The following is a 15517-nucleotide window of genomic DNA, read 5'->3' on the forward strand; positions in this document are numbered from 1 at the left end:
AAGAAGCTACTCAGTGTCAAGTTTTTCCAGTGTTTTGGAAATGAAAGGACATTTTAAGATGGGTATAAAATTCTTCAAAATGGATGGATCCAGGCCGGGTCTGTTTAGAAGGGGCTGGACAATAGCTGTCGTCAATTGATTGGGGACATAACCAGAGGTGAGGGACATGTTTATGATAGTGAGCACTGCAGGGCAAATGACAGGTGGGACCTGTGTGAAGAATTTAGGGGGTAAGATATCAAGATGGCAGGTTACTGAAATTATCGAACGGATCGTTAATGTTGGAACTTGAATAGGGCTGTTATATAAATCAGAGAAAATAGGTGAAGACCTTGAAGCAGACTGGTTATTAAAAATGCAGGAATATACTGGTCTCTTCTGAATTGGAGAAGTTTTCTGGATGCAGGAGTCAAATAGAAAACATTTATGATCGGAGGTAAGGTCGATCAATGAGAGGGAGTTTATAGTCAGGCCAAGAGTAAAAACCAGGTCAAGGGTGTGGCCTTGCTTATGAGTTGACAGTCAACTTTAAACATGAGCATCTCATAATATAGATAAAATTCAGTTATTTATAGGCCACTAACCGCTATTTAGTGATTGTTTATTTACATGAAACCTGAAAAGTGTCCATATAGTTTAAATAGAGCTGAGAAATGTTTAGAAACATGCTGTGTTCATTTCTGAGAGTGTGTGTGTGAGATTGTTCCAAGTGGAGTCCGACTTCCATGGCATCGCTAAATTCCTTACATGTATGGTTGTAAATTCCCTGATAAAGTTCTCTTTTTTAATTTTAGTATTGGTGACATCTCATTGACCTGATGATTAACCACATAATTCTTAAGATAAGCAACAGATGAATAAATCAGGTAAATAACTGTTGGTTCCAGGCTCAGATACAGATATATTTGATTAAAGAGACAAAATGTTCACTTTCAGTTTCTGCCAGTTTTCATCAGACTCGGAGCTGATTCTGTTCTTCATTAATCATCTGGACAAACTGAGATAATTATGGAATAAAAGAAAAAAATGCTTCATTATTTAAGCCTCTGGAGCCCAGTTCATTTTGGTTCACTTTGGTTCACTATGATTCACTTTGGTTCATTTTGGTTCACTATGATTCACTATGATTCATTTTGGTTCACTTTTGCACTTTTTTTTAAATGTCCCTCCTCCACATGCATGGTTATTATTCTGACTTCTCATTTTGTCAATTTAACTAAGTATGAAGCTGCCAGGAACCTGAAACTCCTATAAAATGTACAAATCTTTAGTGATAATCACTCAAAGTATTAATACCAAACAGTTCGAGGTTGTAAAACTATTGTTACACATTTTATAGACAAATAACTCAGCATAAAAATGAGAAATAACATTCAAATCTAGTCTGTTGTAAAAATATTAATAGTTCATAATGGTAAAAAATCTTAAAAATCTTAAAAACATGTTCTGCAGACCCTAAATGTATAGAATAGCCATGTCACCATTGATCTGTTAACACACTGATAGAGGACAATAATGACACAGATAAATAAATTAAGATAAATGTTGTGTGAGTTCATGTCGTTCGTGTCGTTTTATTATTTGGTGATTTTCACATGAAGCACAAATCGGAATTACTATCGTTTTTTTATGATGATAAATGTTATTTTACTTAAGTAATGTTTGTAAAGGATCGGTTCCTTGTTTCTGCTGCACAGGGGCCAAGATTAAGATCAGCTTTACATGTTAAAGTTGGTTTACGGTGTTCGTCTCTGTTGCCGTGGAGACGCAGGTGTGAGGACAGGAAGTTACTTCATCGGAGAGAAAGGACACGGAAACATGAGTTTATTCTTCTGAGAGTCAAGATGGACGACGCTGTCTCTGACTGAGAGAGAGAGAGAGAGAGATGTTAGTGATGCTATTGATTATTGAATGATTTCAGGTGATCGCTGACATCTACTGCTCTCCTTTTTTTTTAGTTGGTCAGTTCAGCCAATAAATCATTATCCATAAAACTGTTTATCCAGCCATAATTTTCAGGTACTTGTAGACAGACAGACAGACAGAGAGACAGACAGAGAGAGAGACAGACAAACAAACAGAGACAGACACAGAGAGAGAGAGAGAGAGAGACAGACGTCTCCCTGTATTAGCAGGATAAACCAATCATCCAGTGTCATCTCAGTAACATGTCTGAGAACTCGTTCCAGCCAGATCATGATGGTTTTAGGAATCCAGGTTTTCAGCCATTTGACAGAATAATCGACAGAACACAGACGGTTCTTATTTACTTTGTGCTGAAGAACTCGTTTCTGTCTCTGCATAGATGATTCTATTTATTTATGTATTATTTGGCTGAACTGACCCTTTAAAGTCTTAGAAACAGGCTGAATGACGTGGTTGAGGCGGTTTGGCTTTACAGCAGTTAATTGTTCATCAGGAAACAGATGTGACGAGGTCACACACAGAGGAACACACTCTACGGATCTACAGCACGGTCAAAAACTGTCCTCACGGGAGGTCATGGCTCTGTGCCGTGTTATGACCCATGATGTCACGCACGACATCCTGGTGTAGTATGACATCACTATCGCTGTGGGCGGGGTCTCACCTGCGGCGACCACTCTGGCATCGGTGTGAGATTTGTGTCGAACATCAGCTCGCTGGTCGGCGCTCTCGAACCACCAGAGGGCGTGAACTGACAACACAGTGATGTAATTAGCCACACGCACACACTCGGACTTCTAACTTTGTGTCGAGTCTCCTCGAGTCCCCTTACCCGAACCTTAACCTAGACCGGATTCTAACCTGAACCCTAAAACTCTGAAATGTATATAACTCGAACTGGACACACTGGAAACTGTCGATGGACTCTGGCATCAGTATTAGACACTTAACCCTGGAACTAGAAGCTGACATTTATACCGGACCCTGGACACAGACATTACACTAAATAGTGGACAGTGGACCTGAACACTCACACTTGAACCTGGACAGTGGAGAAGGGAAACAGACACTGTTGCTGGACAATGGCACTGACACTGTACATTGGACAGTTGTCACTGACAATGGACACCTCGCACTGGAAACTGACACTGTAAACTGGGTGAGAGGCAACGGACAGTAGAACTGGACACCATCGCTGGACACTGGCACTGACAGTGGACAGTGCGAACTGCACACTAAGATTAAACACTGGACACTGGAAAACTGAGAAGCCTGCACAAGTTTGTGGCTGGTTTTTTACAGCGTACCTCTGTTCAGCTGGCCAAACTCGCTGTGGAAAGCTCCCACCAGCGTGCCATATCCCGGTGCATCGTGGGAAGTTAGAGCAGCCTGGAAGGCGTTGCCCCAAACGGTCGGACCACCGGGACGCATCTGGTAGGAAACCAGCTCATAGACACCTGAAACGCACACCTGGTGTTACGATCTAGACCGGGTCTCGCCGAAAGCAGCTGTTTAGTTTTTACAGTGGGGGGGCAGGGCTTACCACCCTCCTGTGGCGGCCTCTGCAGGCGGCTCCAGGGAACCAGGTAGGTGACCTCGTTGTCCTGAGACGTCAGCATTGGCATCGCCTTGGAGATGTACTCTGAGATCCAGGAGGGGTCCTGAGCCAGGGCTGCCCGAACTGCTGCCCGCTGAGAGTAACTCTCTGAGGGGGGGGGGGGGGGAGACGGAGGTCGAGTACACTTTAAAAAAAGAAGAACCTTTAAACAAGAGAAGAAGAATGCCCTCACCATACTTCCATATATGGAAAACCTGGTTCAGACTGCCGTACTCGACGCTCCAGTAGCCAATCAGCTCAGAGTGGGCGGTGCGCAGGTGGATCTTCTCATTAGTCAATTTGAGGAAGGCGGCGTTCTGGTCTGGACGAATGCAGTAGGTGCGGAACTCATAAAAGGTTTTGTGTTTCTGCTGGGCGTCGGTCGAAAGGTGCACACGAGGCTGGAGAGAAGACGGAAGTCAGCAGAGGTCTTACTCTGATGGTAAAACTGAGGAACAGTAAGCCGGTTCAGAGCCCGAGAATCTGAGATCTGGAGTGGAGTCTGGACTGGACCTGGAACACAGACCTGAACAAGAACACTCCAAGATACAGGCTGAGAACAGCGAGATGCAACGCCAAACGCCTCAGGGCGTTGGCGCTGGCCATTCCCCGTGGCTTAAACCGCTGGAAATTGGCACTGGATGCTGACATTAAACAGTGAACAAGAGGCACTGGAACTGGACCATGGCGCTGGAAACTGGCATTGGGCACTGAAGACAGACATTACACGCTGCCACTGGACACTGGCAGTGGGCATTACCCTCTGTACACTGTGGCGTTGCAGTAGTATTACATACTGGACACTGGACATTAGCGGTGGACACCAACATGAAAAACCAGATGCTGATATTTAGCACTGGCAATAAACTCTGTAAAACGGCACTGGACACTTGACACTGCACATCAGCACTGGGCACCGGCACTGGCAGTGGCATTGCACACTGCACATTGGCACTGACATTAAACACTGGACTCTGGCAGTGGACATTGCTAGTGAAAGTGTGATAATGGAAACTAATCATTACACCCTGACACTGGAAATGTGCACCACTGGGAACTGCACACTTATGAACGTGGGTAGTGGCCAGAGTCCAGAGTCCAGAGTCCAGTGCTCAGTTCCTTTCGCCACTGACATCACACACAAGTACGAGCATATCATCCTATTCCCAAATCCGCTGTTTCTATTCCTGTTCCTACGGTTTTTCATTCCATGTGCAGCTGGTAGTGTGACCGCTTCTTCACATAGTGCTTTCTTTCTTAATTTTCCAACCTTTGAATGTATTTATATTTCTATGGCAGTAATCTGAAACATAACGAACACAGCTGCACGTCTGCACAGTTTATTCACCGTTTGTAGATCCGAACAACTGTCGTCCTGTGTCACAGCCTCATTGTTCTTTTGTCCTCAGCTTTATGTTATTCTTCTTTTACTTCTCTATTTACTTTACTTTTGGTTTATTTTACTATGTATTCATACGTGACATAATTATAGCCTGTCCATATTATTTCTCATCTTTGGGATGTTTTGTCCTTATTTTGCATTTCTATTAAAAGGAAACTACGTACATTTAACAGTTTGATAATGTTAATTTATTTTATTTTCTTGAGGACTTAAAAATTGTTCTTTAGAAGTTTTTAATTCACGGTCCACTCACGATTTTTCTGAGAGTCAAAAATCTATTTCCAAAGTCAAAAGTGAACATTTAAGATCAGTAATTTTCTGTGTTCATAAACTGAAACTTAATTTTAAATTAAGTTTTTATAAAGACTCTGCTTCAGTTGTTTGTTGTTTTTTTGGTTCTGATAGGTGCTACACAAAATAAACGTTATCATCATCATTGTTATTATTGGCGTTAATGGGGGGGGGGGGGCAGGATCACTGAACATAAAAAGTTTTAACTCTGTTGTTGGACGTTTACTCCACTTTAAACATGTCGAACAGAATATTACAGGTTCTGCTGCCACCTGGTGAACAAGAGAAAACATTACAGGTGAGAGATGCATGACTGTGGACCGTGACCCAACCCTGTGTGTGTGTGTGTGTGAGAGTGAGAGAGAGAGAGAGAGAGAGAGAGAGAGAGAGAGAGAGTGTGTGTGTGTGTGTGTGTGTGTGTGTGTGTGTGTGTGTGTGTGTGTGTAAACAGTCCTGGATCACTCAGTTATAATGAAAACTTTACAGAATCAACAACTGTTATAATAATAATGATAATGAAATGATTAATACATGAAAAATGATCCGTGTTAAAAAAAAAAAAAGATCCTTAACTTGTCATTCGATCTGTTAAAGCAACGGCAACACGATCAGTCCGGTAGCAGAAGATAAGATGAAGAACTGGAGGGTAAAGTTGATTTTTTCTTCACCTGCTGTAAATCGGTTCAGTGAGACTGTGAGGCGTTCAGGTAAACCGGTTCCTGCGGGTTTTTTCGGTTTTCTCTGCGGAGGCCCCTCAGCTGCTGGTTAATTTTAAACTTCGAGTATTGACCTTTTCACCGAGATCAGTCCAAAGATCTGGGACAAAGCCGCGACCTTCACAAGCTTCAAATCTTAATCTGGAACTATAACTTTTCCCATCAGAAGCAGCGGATTGCGTGGAACAGCGCCGGGTGTGTGTGGTGCAGTCTGACGTTTCTTCCGTGCTCACCTGCCGTAAACCGTGTGACCAGAGGACGAGATCTACCTGGATCTGTGGCGTCAAGAGGATCCGGTCTACAGTCTGAGGAGGTCTCGGAGTTGAGGTCAGGGTTAGTTTGGGTTGGAGTCGAACTCACCTGAGCAGCAGCAGCAGCAGCAGCAGCAGCAGGTGAGATCAGCGCAGCAGCTGATCTCAGCGAGGAGCTTCTCAACCTCAACATGCTGAAGCAAAAGTGGCAGAAGAACAAACGCAGCAGCAGAAAGAGGCCGAGGAAGTTCTCGGGCAGCCAGAGATCTTCTGCGTGCGGAGGTCTCACTGCGCACAGAGAAAAAGTCCAGCGCCCAACGAGATTCCAGGCTGAGCCCCAAAACGTCGTATCGCGCATTTTCTGCCGCTGGGGCCTCATTTGTAACTTTCTCTAAATAGGCAGTAAAAGTCATGTTCGTCGTTTGGACACACGTTTGACACGTATATTAGCTTCCCGCTCCTTTAGTTTCTATTTTTCTTTACTCCCTTTGAATCCTATAATTCCGTTTAGATTCTGTCTTAATGTTTCTGAAGCTGAAACTCTGAAAAGGTGTTTCTGTAGAAAAGTGAACTTAGCTTCTCTCGACCTATTTACCGACAGTCTGGACCGGAATCATCTGAACTGGGAAGTGGCCTCTAATGGACTCTACTGGGTCAGATTCAGTCAGTGTTGTCGCTCTCTGCGGCTGTATTTGTAAGTTTTAACGTTTTAATGAACGGCTGCGGGAATCAAAGACAATTCTTCACCTTTGTGGAACACGAAGTTACAAATAAAGTTACAGAGAGAATTTCGGTGTCTTCAGACGCCGAGCCGGAGGAAGAAACAGAGCTTCGTGTGAAAATATGAGAAGAAAGTTGAAAACTGAATGTCAAGAATAAGCTCGTAAACCCTGCGACACAATCAAACGCGGATGTTTGTGACCAGAGAGGCGTCAAAGGGCCCAACTTCAAGATTACTGTTTAAAATCGAGAATCAGAAACTCTGTTGTATCTTTGGTTCCTGGAGTCGCAGCGGAGTGAGACCTCGTGTCGTCAGCCGGGCGGAAGCAGTGACGTCACGGCGACCACTTTTTACTTATTCGTTGTGATTATTTTATTTTCTCGGCCGCGTATCGATCCCGTCCACGTACGACGTGTTTGGTTTTATTTTGAAAAAACAAACAAAGTTAATAAACTTTTCCTTTTTTAACGGAACATAAACGTTCGACGAGTTTGACGTCACATCCGTGTAGGAAGTCGAATGCCAGCAGACGCGTGTGTTTTAGCTCCAAGGTGAGCTCGGTGCACGCAGGTGGATCCGGACGTGTAAAGATGTTTCGGGTCTCTCGGGCGGTTCAGGTGTGTGTCGGCCGGCGGCTGCGGACGGCTTTTGCCCCTCGGGTCCCCGCCGCGGCCTCTGCGGTCCGTGGGGGGTCGGTAGCGGGCTCGGGTCGGGGTCTGATCCGGCAGCTCAGCAGCAGAGGCAGAGCAAGAGTCCGGAGCTGCACCGTAGACCCGGACCAGGAGGAACAGTTCGTGTTTCTGGACTGCACAGGTGAGTCCGACACTGCGTACAGGGACAGGTGCGGGTCCAGTCGGGATCAACGGGAGGAGCCGGTCAACAAGAAAAAAGATAAATAAATAAATGGATAGTTGAAAACGCATTTACACACGAACTTTGAGCCATAATACTCAATAATCTATCAATAATCAATCACTGAATTGAGACAGTTGAAGTCAAGAGGAATCCGTTTTCCTCTCAGGTGTGATCTTGTGATCAGATCATCATTTTCACTCCACATAATCTAGGACCCGGAACGGCAGGTACAGCGCTGCTCCGGAAGCTCCACCCTTTTATTTTGATAAGTAACCATCGGGATCGGCACGTGACCGTACTGAGCTCTGGTCCTTGTCCCGAGGTGATATCTGTCTTCATCTTCTCTCCTGGTTCAGATCCAGTGGAGGACCCCCATCAGGAGGAGAAAGACCTGCTCCACCAGCTGAGCCTCCCCTCCTCTCCCCCTCCTGTCTCTCCTGAGAAGCTTCAGACCTCCCCTCAGAAACAGCTGAGGTCTCTGCAGCGCCAGATGCAGGCGTTGAGGGGCGGGGCCCAGCATGAGGGGGACCCCGGCTCTCTGATCCAGTTCCAGGATGTGGACTTCCCACCGGACGAAAACCTCATGGCTGCAAAGACCAAGAAGAAGAAGAAGGCGGCAGGTAAAGGGGAGCACAAAGTCTTCGGGACTCCGGACGCAGACGAGCCGGTCAGCGACACCTGCTGCTCCGGCTGCGGGGCCGTGCTGCACTGCACCGCCGTCCAGGTCCCCGGGTACCTGCCCAGTGAGAAGTACAAGGCCCTGCTGCAGGAGGGGCGTCTGAGGGGAGCCACCTGCCAGCGCTGCCACCTGCTCACCCACCACCAGAAGGCCCTGAACCTGCAGTTGTCCAGAGACCAGTACCGGGCCGTGGTGCGGCAGATCCGCCCCCGCCAGGCCCTGGTGCTGCTCATCGTCGACCTGCTGGACCTCCCCGACTCCATCGTCCCCGACCTGCGCGAGCTGGTGGGGGCCAACAAACACGTGGTCGTCCTCGGCAACAAGATCGACCTGCTGCCCGGCGATTCGCCCGGCTACCTGCGACGGGTCAAGCGGCAGCTCGCCCAGTACAGTCGGGAGGCCGGCTTCGGGGGCCAGGTCACCGACATCCACCTCATCAGTGCCAAGACCGGCTACGGCATCGAGAGCTTGATCTCCAGCCTGCAGAGGTCCTGGAAGTACAAAGGTGACGTGTACCTGGTGGGGAGCGCCAACGCGGGAAAGTCCACCCTCTTCAACACGCTGCTGGAGTCCGACTACTGCAAGTCCAGGGCCTCTGATGTCATCCACAAAGCCACCATATCACCGTGGCCCGGTGAGCACCAGACCCCATTCATTATTCTGTCGATTTAATGTCGGTTAGTTTACCGTCAGACACACGGGATTTCTGAATCTGCAGGTTCCAACTCTGAATTCCGCCTGAATGTAAAAATCCACCAACAGTTGCACAAAGACAAATATTATCAGATGACTCACAGATATTTCTGAATGCATCCTACTGATGAAGGAGAGAATGTCTTTCCGTCTCGCTGTCGGTCTTCTCCGTCTTTTTGATTATCTCGAGAACCGCTCATGCAGAAACCTTCACCGTCAAAACTTCCGTCCCTTGGATCCTCAGCGATACACCTGCCAAGTTTGAAGTCGATCAGCTGAGCAGCTGTTGAGAAAATCCAAGGACGGACTGAGAGAAAGACGCTCAGCAATTCCTCCATTTATTAGTGGGATGTTTTTTTCCACTCAATTTTAAATTGTTTTAGTATAATTTATTGATATATCGTGTTTTATTATAAATCATCTCTAGGCTGAAAATGAACCAATAACTATCACGATATTCAATCAGATATTAGGTATGTTCATAAATTGATTGTCTTCATCATGAGACCGTGTTTGTGTTTTCCCGCCGTGGTGCGTTCAGGGACGACTCTGAACCTGCTGAAGTTTCCCATCATCAACCCGACTCCGTACAGGATGTTCAGACGCCAGGAGCGACTGAACGAAGCGTCCCGGCAGACGGAGAGCGAGCTGTCGCAGGACGAGCTGAGGAGACTGAGGCAGTTCAGCAGGCAGGGCTACCTAGTGGGTAAGAGTGGGGGGGCATTCGAACATCTCCCCATTTATTGTGAAAATATTAAGTTGGAATCGAGTGTTTTTGATTTTTCCTGTAAATCATCCGGAGTTCGGATCAGCGACAGTCAGACGTGAGATTCTGGATTAAAGTTTAGACGGAGAGAAGTCACCAGAGGAGAGAAACCTTCAGCTGCTCACTTTGTCAGCCAGAAAAGATGAATTCAGTTCATTTTGATGGAAATATCCTTTTAAACCGAGCGTCTCACACTCCCCTCTCCAGGTCATGCGGCATATTGAGGCGTAGAGGTAAATGGAAGAATATGTGAGTGTATCTGCCTGGATAATTGGGGACATTTATCAGTATCGATATTTGTTAAGAAAACTCCTCCCACTACAGAAGAAGAAAACATGTACAGCAGCGTATTCGCCACCACGTTAAAGCTTATTATCAATGCTATCAAAGTTCCTCTTGACGAGAAACTTTTCCCATTACAACAACAAGTCACGTGATAAAAATTCCCACAAACAAGTTTATTTACTGGACTCTGAGCTGCTGGATTCAGCTGGTATGACATTTAATCTGAAGGCAGAGGCCTTCGAATGAATCGAAACTTCCCCTGTTCCCCTGCTCAGGTCGTGTTGGCAGAACGTTCCGGTCCGACGTCAGATCCAGACCCGACGAGGTCCAGTTTGATCCCGACAGTTTGGCTTTCGGAGAACATGAAGACGGAGAGACGACGGCGACAGGTGAGGACACGTTGGACCGTCACTCGTGGGTTTCTGACTGCCTGGGATTTTGCTCAAATATAATGTGACCAAAAAAAAAACGTCCAATGTTTTATAGCCAGGGCCAGGGCCAGGGCCAGAGCCAGGGCCAGGGCCAGGGCCAGAGCCAGGGCCAGAGCCAGGGCCAGGGCCAGGGCCAGGGCCAGGGCCAGGGCCAGGGCCAGAGCCAGAGCCAGAGCCAGAGCCAGGGCCTGGATTTCCCAAATCTTCAGAAATGTTTGGTGTTTTATTAAGACGTCCTGTAATAACCTGAGCTCTCCGTCCGATATCTGGTGTATGTGGTAGCGTCAGGTCACATGACCGCTTCATATATGTGGATGCAGGTTCCTGTGTGTGTGTGTGTGTGTGTAAACACACTGCAGGTTCCAAATTAAAATGTGAAATAATAATAGAACTAATAATCACTATAATAGGGCTAATGAGTGTAAAGCCCAGTGTCCCGACTGGCAGGCGCTCAGACGGGGTCGTAGAAAGTCGACCAGCAGCCTCATCTTTGTGCTTTACTTTGCCGTCTACGACTCAGGACCCAGAACAAAGCCACTCGCTGCTTCTCAGAGGCTGCGGGGCCCCGACCGTCCGCTCGGGGCGGCTTTGCTCGTTAGCGTCCTCCATTTTCGTAGCGAACAACATGGCACTACGAGCTTAGTTTACTGTCAGTGGGCCGCGCCGTAGGTCAAGCTGATGCTGAAGTTCTAGAGCGCCCTCTGCTGGGTCACAAGGCGAACTACTTCAAACCGTCTGTTGCGCTTATAGACTTTAAATTTAGGGACAGCCCCCCCCCCGTTCACACGAATGTTGGAATTTTGGATAAAAAGTGAAGCTCTAGTGGACAAACAGAACCCGAACAGGCTGGGCCATCTGGTCTAGTTCTGTCAGTGTGACGGTTTCGTGTTCGTCAGCTCGCGCGACCCGTTCCAGACGCCGTAGAGCAGCAGACCCGCACACGTCACGTCTCAGTTCAGAAAAATGCCTCATGCCGAGTCACGGTGTCAGAACTTTCAGCTCATCTCCATGGAAACATGAGGTCTTTAAGACCCGTCTCGCGGCGTATTTGAACCCCAAGGACTCGGTCTGATCCAGGATGTAAGGTTAGTGGGTCTGAGGAGAGACTGGAAGGACTCCCTGTGTCTTTTCTTGTGATTTGCCGATTCTGACCTTTGACCTCTGACTGACCTCCGCGTGACCTCAGTGTGACCTCTGACCCTTTAGGTCCCGGCAGCACGCCGCAGGAGTTGGCCTACAACGAGCTGAAGGACGCTCACTGGCTGTACGACACCCCGGGAATCATGAAGGAGGACGATGTGAGACAGTTTGACCACCCGCAGACGCTACGTCGCTACGGCAGCAGACGGTCCGCGATAACGTCTCTCTCTCTCTGTCTGTCCGAACGTCTCTTGTCCAGATCCTGGGCTTGTTGAACGAACAGGAAGTGAGGTCGGTGGTTCCCACTCAGGCCGTCGTCCCGCGGACCTTTGTGCTGAAGCCCGGCATGAGTCTGTTTGTGGGGGGTCTGGCCAGGATCGACTTCCTGCAGGTCAGATCGGCGGGAACGTTATTATTTCTGTTTGGTCCTTTCAAGGACCCAGTGACTGAGGCCAGGACCAGCGCTGCCAGATCCGGAGGGTTTCTGCTTTTCACTGACATGGGTGGTAGAAATAGTTGGCCTGGGTGACTTTTTCTCCCATTAGGGGGGTTTCCATTGATGGATTTGATTAATTGATTATTTTCTAGTCAACCGAGTAAGAATTGTAAAAGTGGACATTTGTTTTTTTTTATTTATTTCAGTTTTTCTTCTTTGTCGTTTTGTTTTTGTCCATAATTTCAGTTCAGTTTTCGCCGACAAATGTTCCTGTTTATAGTCCATTAAGGATAATCGATAAATATGTACAGTCAGCTGGTATTTATTGATTAAGAGCTATTATATACGGGTCATCGTCTGTTATTGACTGATAATCAGCTAGTTATTGATCAGTTGTGCATTGATCATGTCTCTGACCGACTCGTCCTATACAGGGACAAAAGTCCTGCTGGTTTTCCGTCGTGGCTTCCGGTCGGCTCCCGGTTCACATCACCAGTCTGGAAAAAGCCGACAGTGTTTATGAGAAACACGCAGGACACGTCCTGCTGGGGGTGAGTCACATGGTCACGGCGGTCCCATGGTCACGGTCAGCTGTTCGATGATGGCGTTATAATACCGCTGTCTGTGCGGTGGTGTGTTCAGGTGCCCATGGGAGGGGCGGAGCGAATGAAGGAGTTCCCAGCGTTGGTTCCTCAGGAGTTCAGGTTGGAGGGTCGAGGTTACCTGGAGGCTGCTGCTGACATCAGACTGTCGTCTGCAGGTAAACACCGAGTCCGAGGAACAAATAAGCCGAAAACCGGTTTCTGGCTGACGGGAGTCTTCTCCTACGTCACCGCTGTATAAAACGCCGTTTAACGTTCGGGAACCTGCAGAGAATCATCAGCTGCTGAGAATAATCTCGTGCCGCCTGCGAGTCTCAGTGGGATTATTAGCGAATGGAAGATGCTTCTTCGCCGCCGCAGGTCAAACGTTGTTGTTTTACCGATCAGGAGCTGAGCGGTTCTGTCACTCGCTGTACAAAACTTTACATTCATCGCCGTTTAGTTTTTAATTCACTGACTTTCATTGTTCATAAAGCGTAGGGGTCATCCGTCCTCGTGAACGCGATGACGCCTCGATTCACTTGGACTCAAGGATGAACTACTTACATTAGACGTCAAAGGTCAAGGTCATTGTGACCTCGCAAAATGCGTTTTTGGCCATAACTCAAGAATCCATATGCTAATTACGATTAAAATTTCACACAAATGTCTAATAGGATAAAATGATGAAGTGATGACATTTTATATCCAAAAGGTCAAAGGTCAACTTCGCTGTGATATCATAATGTTCTGCAAAAACACTCCGCCATTATTCAGCACCACAACTCCGGAAATTAACACTGATGGGACGAGCAGCTGGACAGAAAAAGACTTTTATAAAAGTATAAAAATGACCCACCTGCCCTGTCCCGTCTCACCCTGTCCTGTCCTACCCTGTCCTCCTGTCTCACTCTGCTCTGCCCCGCCCTGCCCTGTCCTGTTCCACCCCGTCCTGTCCCCTGCCCTGTCCCGTCTCACCCTGTCCTGTCCTACCCTGTCCTCCTGTCTCACTCTGCTCTGCCCCGCCCTGCCCTGTCCTGCTCCACCCCGTCCTGTCCCCTGCCCTGTCCCGTCTCACCCTGTCCTGTCCTACCCTGTCCTGTCTCACTCCGCTCTGCCCCCCCTGCCCCTCCCTGCCCCCCGTCCTGTCCCCTGCCCTGTCCCGTCTCACCCTGTCCTGTCCTACCCTGTCCTGTCTCACTCCGCTCTGTCCCGTCTCACCCTGTCCTGTCCTACCCTGTCCTGTCCTGTCTCACCCTGTCCTGTCTCACCCTGTCCTGTCTCACCCTGTCCTGTCCTGTCCTGTCTTGTCTCACTCCGCTCTGCCCCCCCTGCCCTATCCTGTCCTGCTCCACCCCGTCCTGTCCCCTGCCCTTTCCCGTCTCACCCTGTCCTGTCCTGTCCTGTCTTGTCTCACTCCGCTCTGCCCCCCCTGCCCTATCCTGTCCTGCTCCACCCCCTGCCCCTTCTCACCCTGTCCTGTGCTGCCCTTCCCCACCCGTCCTGTCCCCTGCCCTGTCTCGTCTCACTCTGTCCTGTCCTCACCCCGCCCTGTCCTGTCTCTGTGTGCAGGTTGGGTGGCTGTGACGGCGGTCGAAGGTGATCAGGTTCTGTTGAGGGTTCACGGTCCAGAGGGAGCGGGTTTCGGTCTGAGGACGCCCCCGCTGCTTCCTCACGTCGTCTCTCTGAAAGGAGAACGCATCCGAAAATCCGCCGCCTACAAACTGATGAAACCCCCGGGGCTGCTGGACAGTGGACTCTCGGCCAGAGGAGTCGAGAGGCTGCAGGTGAAGAAGAAGAAGAAGAAGAAATGACCCTGCAGACAGGTGGACATGCAGAGGGACAGGTAGGAGGAGCCTGTGTCCACTGGGATGTTTGTCCATCACACTGCTTCTTGTTTCTGCTGTCAGTTTTCTGACGTTGCCAACACCAGAGACAGATGTGGACAGAGCAGACAGATGTTTTTGCCTGAATGAACACCAACACTCAGGACTCTGCAGGAGGTGGTTGGTTCAAGATGGCCTCCGACCTCTGACTGACCTCTGACCCTGACCCCAGCAGGCTAGATGAACCTGACCCTCTTCTCGCTGCGGCAACGTAAAATAACACAGCCTGTTTCCGAGGACCTGTAACGTAACATAAATGAAACGCAACATAAGACCCGTGGGACGTCCACTGTCACAGGACGGGACACGTTTTACCCGTTACATAACCTCACATACGTGATGTACGCTAACGTGCATCCATCGTAAAATCCACGGGAAACACCGGAAGAACGTAGTGCCGAAGACCCACGGGGTTCTACGTTGAACCGGGTTAAAGGTGAAGTTCTTGCTGTGGATAAGAGATTTTACCGAATGTGGACAGAAATATTTAATGTTTATTTTTCTGCATATGAAACAACTGCGCAGCAACCGGCACATTCAGATACTTGTTTTGTTTTCCACTTGTGTTTATGGCTTTGAATGTGTGTTCTACTTTTACCATTAAAGACAGAACGGACACAGAAACCAATAACCAGGCTGATTCTGAAAGTCTTTATTTAAAAAAAGAGCAGAAGAAAGTACGATTCAGGTTCAGTTTTATGTGAACCTTCACTGTGTTAGTTTGTAGAGAGAATAAGAGCCCCCACTACCTGCAGTCTACAAACAGATAATAACGATACATAAGACAGTTATAATGCTAATCTAAACCTCCCAGTCTGTTTCCATTAGGACAGCGACATCAGAGGAAGAAAACACTGAACA

The 15517-nt window shown here is 48.1% G+C and overlaps 2 protein-coding genes across 6 annotated transcripts; one reads left to right on the top strand and one right to left on the bottom strand.

Annotated features, from left to right (window-relative positions):
- Window positions 1–1428: 1428 nt before the first annotated feature.
- nipsnap3a (nipsnap homolog 3A (C. elegans)) lies at window positions 1429–6653 on the bottom strand. Of its 4 annotated transcripts, none has more exons than XM_040120198.1 (6): window positions 6293–6653; window positions 3717–3924; window positions 3470–3631; window positions 3234–3383; window positions 2591–2677; window positions 1438–1864 (listed from the first exon to the last, which is right to left on the bottom strand). In XM_040120198.1, the coding sequence occupies exons 1-6, from the start codon at window positions 6560–6562 to the stop codon at window positions 1788–1790; spliced, it is 954 nt and encodes a 317-aa protein (XP_039976132.1). In that variant the 5' UTR covers window positions 6563–6653; the 3' UTR covers window positions 1438–1787. The 4 variants fall into 4 exon arrangements, with proteins under 4 accessions (XP_039976135.1, XP_039976132.1, XP_039976134.1 ...); XM_040120200.1 differs by having other exon boundaries at window positions 1439–1864; window positions 3717–3927; window positions 6311–6653; XM_040120199.1 differs by having other exon boundaries at window positions 1442–1864; window positions 3717–3927; window positions 6308–6653.
- On the top strand, window positions 6172–15288 carry noa1 (nitric oxide associated 1). Of its 2 annotated transcripts, none has more exons than XM_040120196.1 (9): window positions 6172–6259; window positions 8116–9072; window positions 9673–9837; window positions 10458–10571; window positions 11820–11911; window positions 12013–12144; window positions 12624–12740; window positions 12832–12949; window positions 14343–15288. In XM_040120196.1, exons 2-9 carry the CDS (start codon window positions 8250–8252, stop codon window positions 14582–14584), a joined length of 1803 nt encoding a protein of 600 aa, XP_039976130.1. In that variant the 5' UTR covers window positions 6172–6259; window positions 8116–8249; the 3' UTR covers window positions 14585–15288. The 2 variants fall into 2 exon arrangements, with proteins under 2 accessions (XP_039976130.1, XP_039976129.1); XM_040120195.1 differs by lacking the exon at window positions 6172–6259 and adding an exon at window positions 7239–7717.
- Window positions 15289–15517: the final 229 nt, after the last annotated feature.

The sequence above is a fragment of the Xiphias gladius genome, chromosome 23 (assembly GCF_016859285.1).
Source record: "Xiphias gladius isolate SHS-SW01 ecotype Sanya breed wild chromosome 23, ASM1685928v1, whole genome shotgun sequence".
In the NCBI taxonomy this organism is placed as follows: domain Eukaryota; kingdom Metazoa; phylum Chordata; class Actinopteri; order Istiophoriformes; family Xiphiidae; genus Xiphias; species Xiphias gladius.

Bases quoted from the DNA above. Each gene is read 5' to 3' on its own strand.
- nipsnap3a (XM_040120198.1), bottom strand. From the start codon at position 6,562: ATGAGGCCCCAGCGGCAGAAAATGCGCGATACGACGTTTTGGGGCTCA. The intron at 2,678-3,233 runs GTACGCTGTAAA...CTGTGTTGTCAG, and splicing joins GTTTGGCCAGCTGAACAGAG to TTCACGCCCTCTGGTGGTTC. The intron at 1,865-2,590 runs GTGAGACCCCGC...TCTCTCTCTCAG, and splicing joins TGCCAGAGTGGTCGCCGCAG to TCAGAGACAGCGTCGTCCAT.
- noa1 (XM_040120195.1), top strand. From the start codon at position 7,495: ATGTTTCGGGTCTCTCGGGCGGTTCAGGTGTGTGTCGGCCGGCGGCTG. The intron at 12,145-12,623 runs GTCAGATCGGCG...CGTCCTATACAG, and splicing joins CCAGGATCGACTTCCTGCAG to GGACAAAAGTCCTGCTGGTT. The intron at 12,741-12,831 runs GTGAGTCACATG...TGGTGTGTTCAG, and splicing joins CAGGACACGTCCTGCTGGGG to GTGCCCATGGGAGGGGCGGA.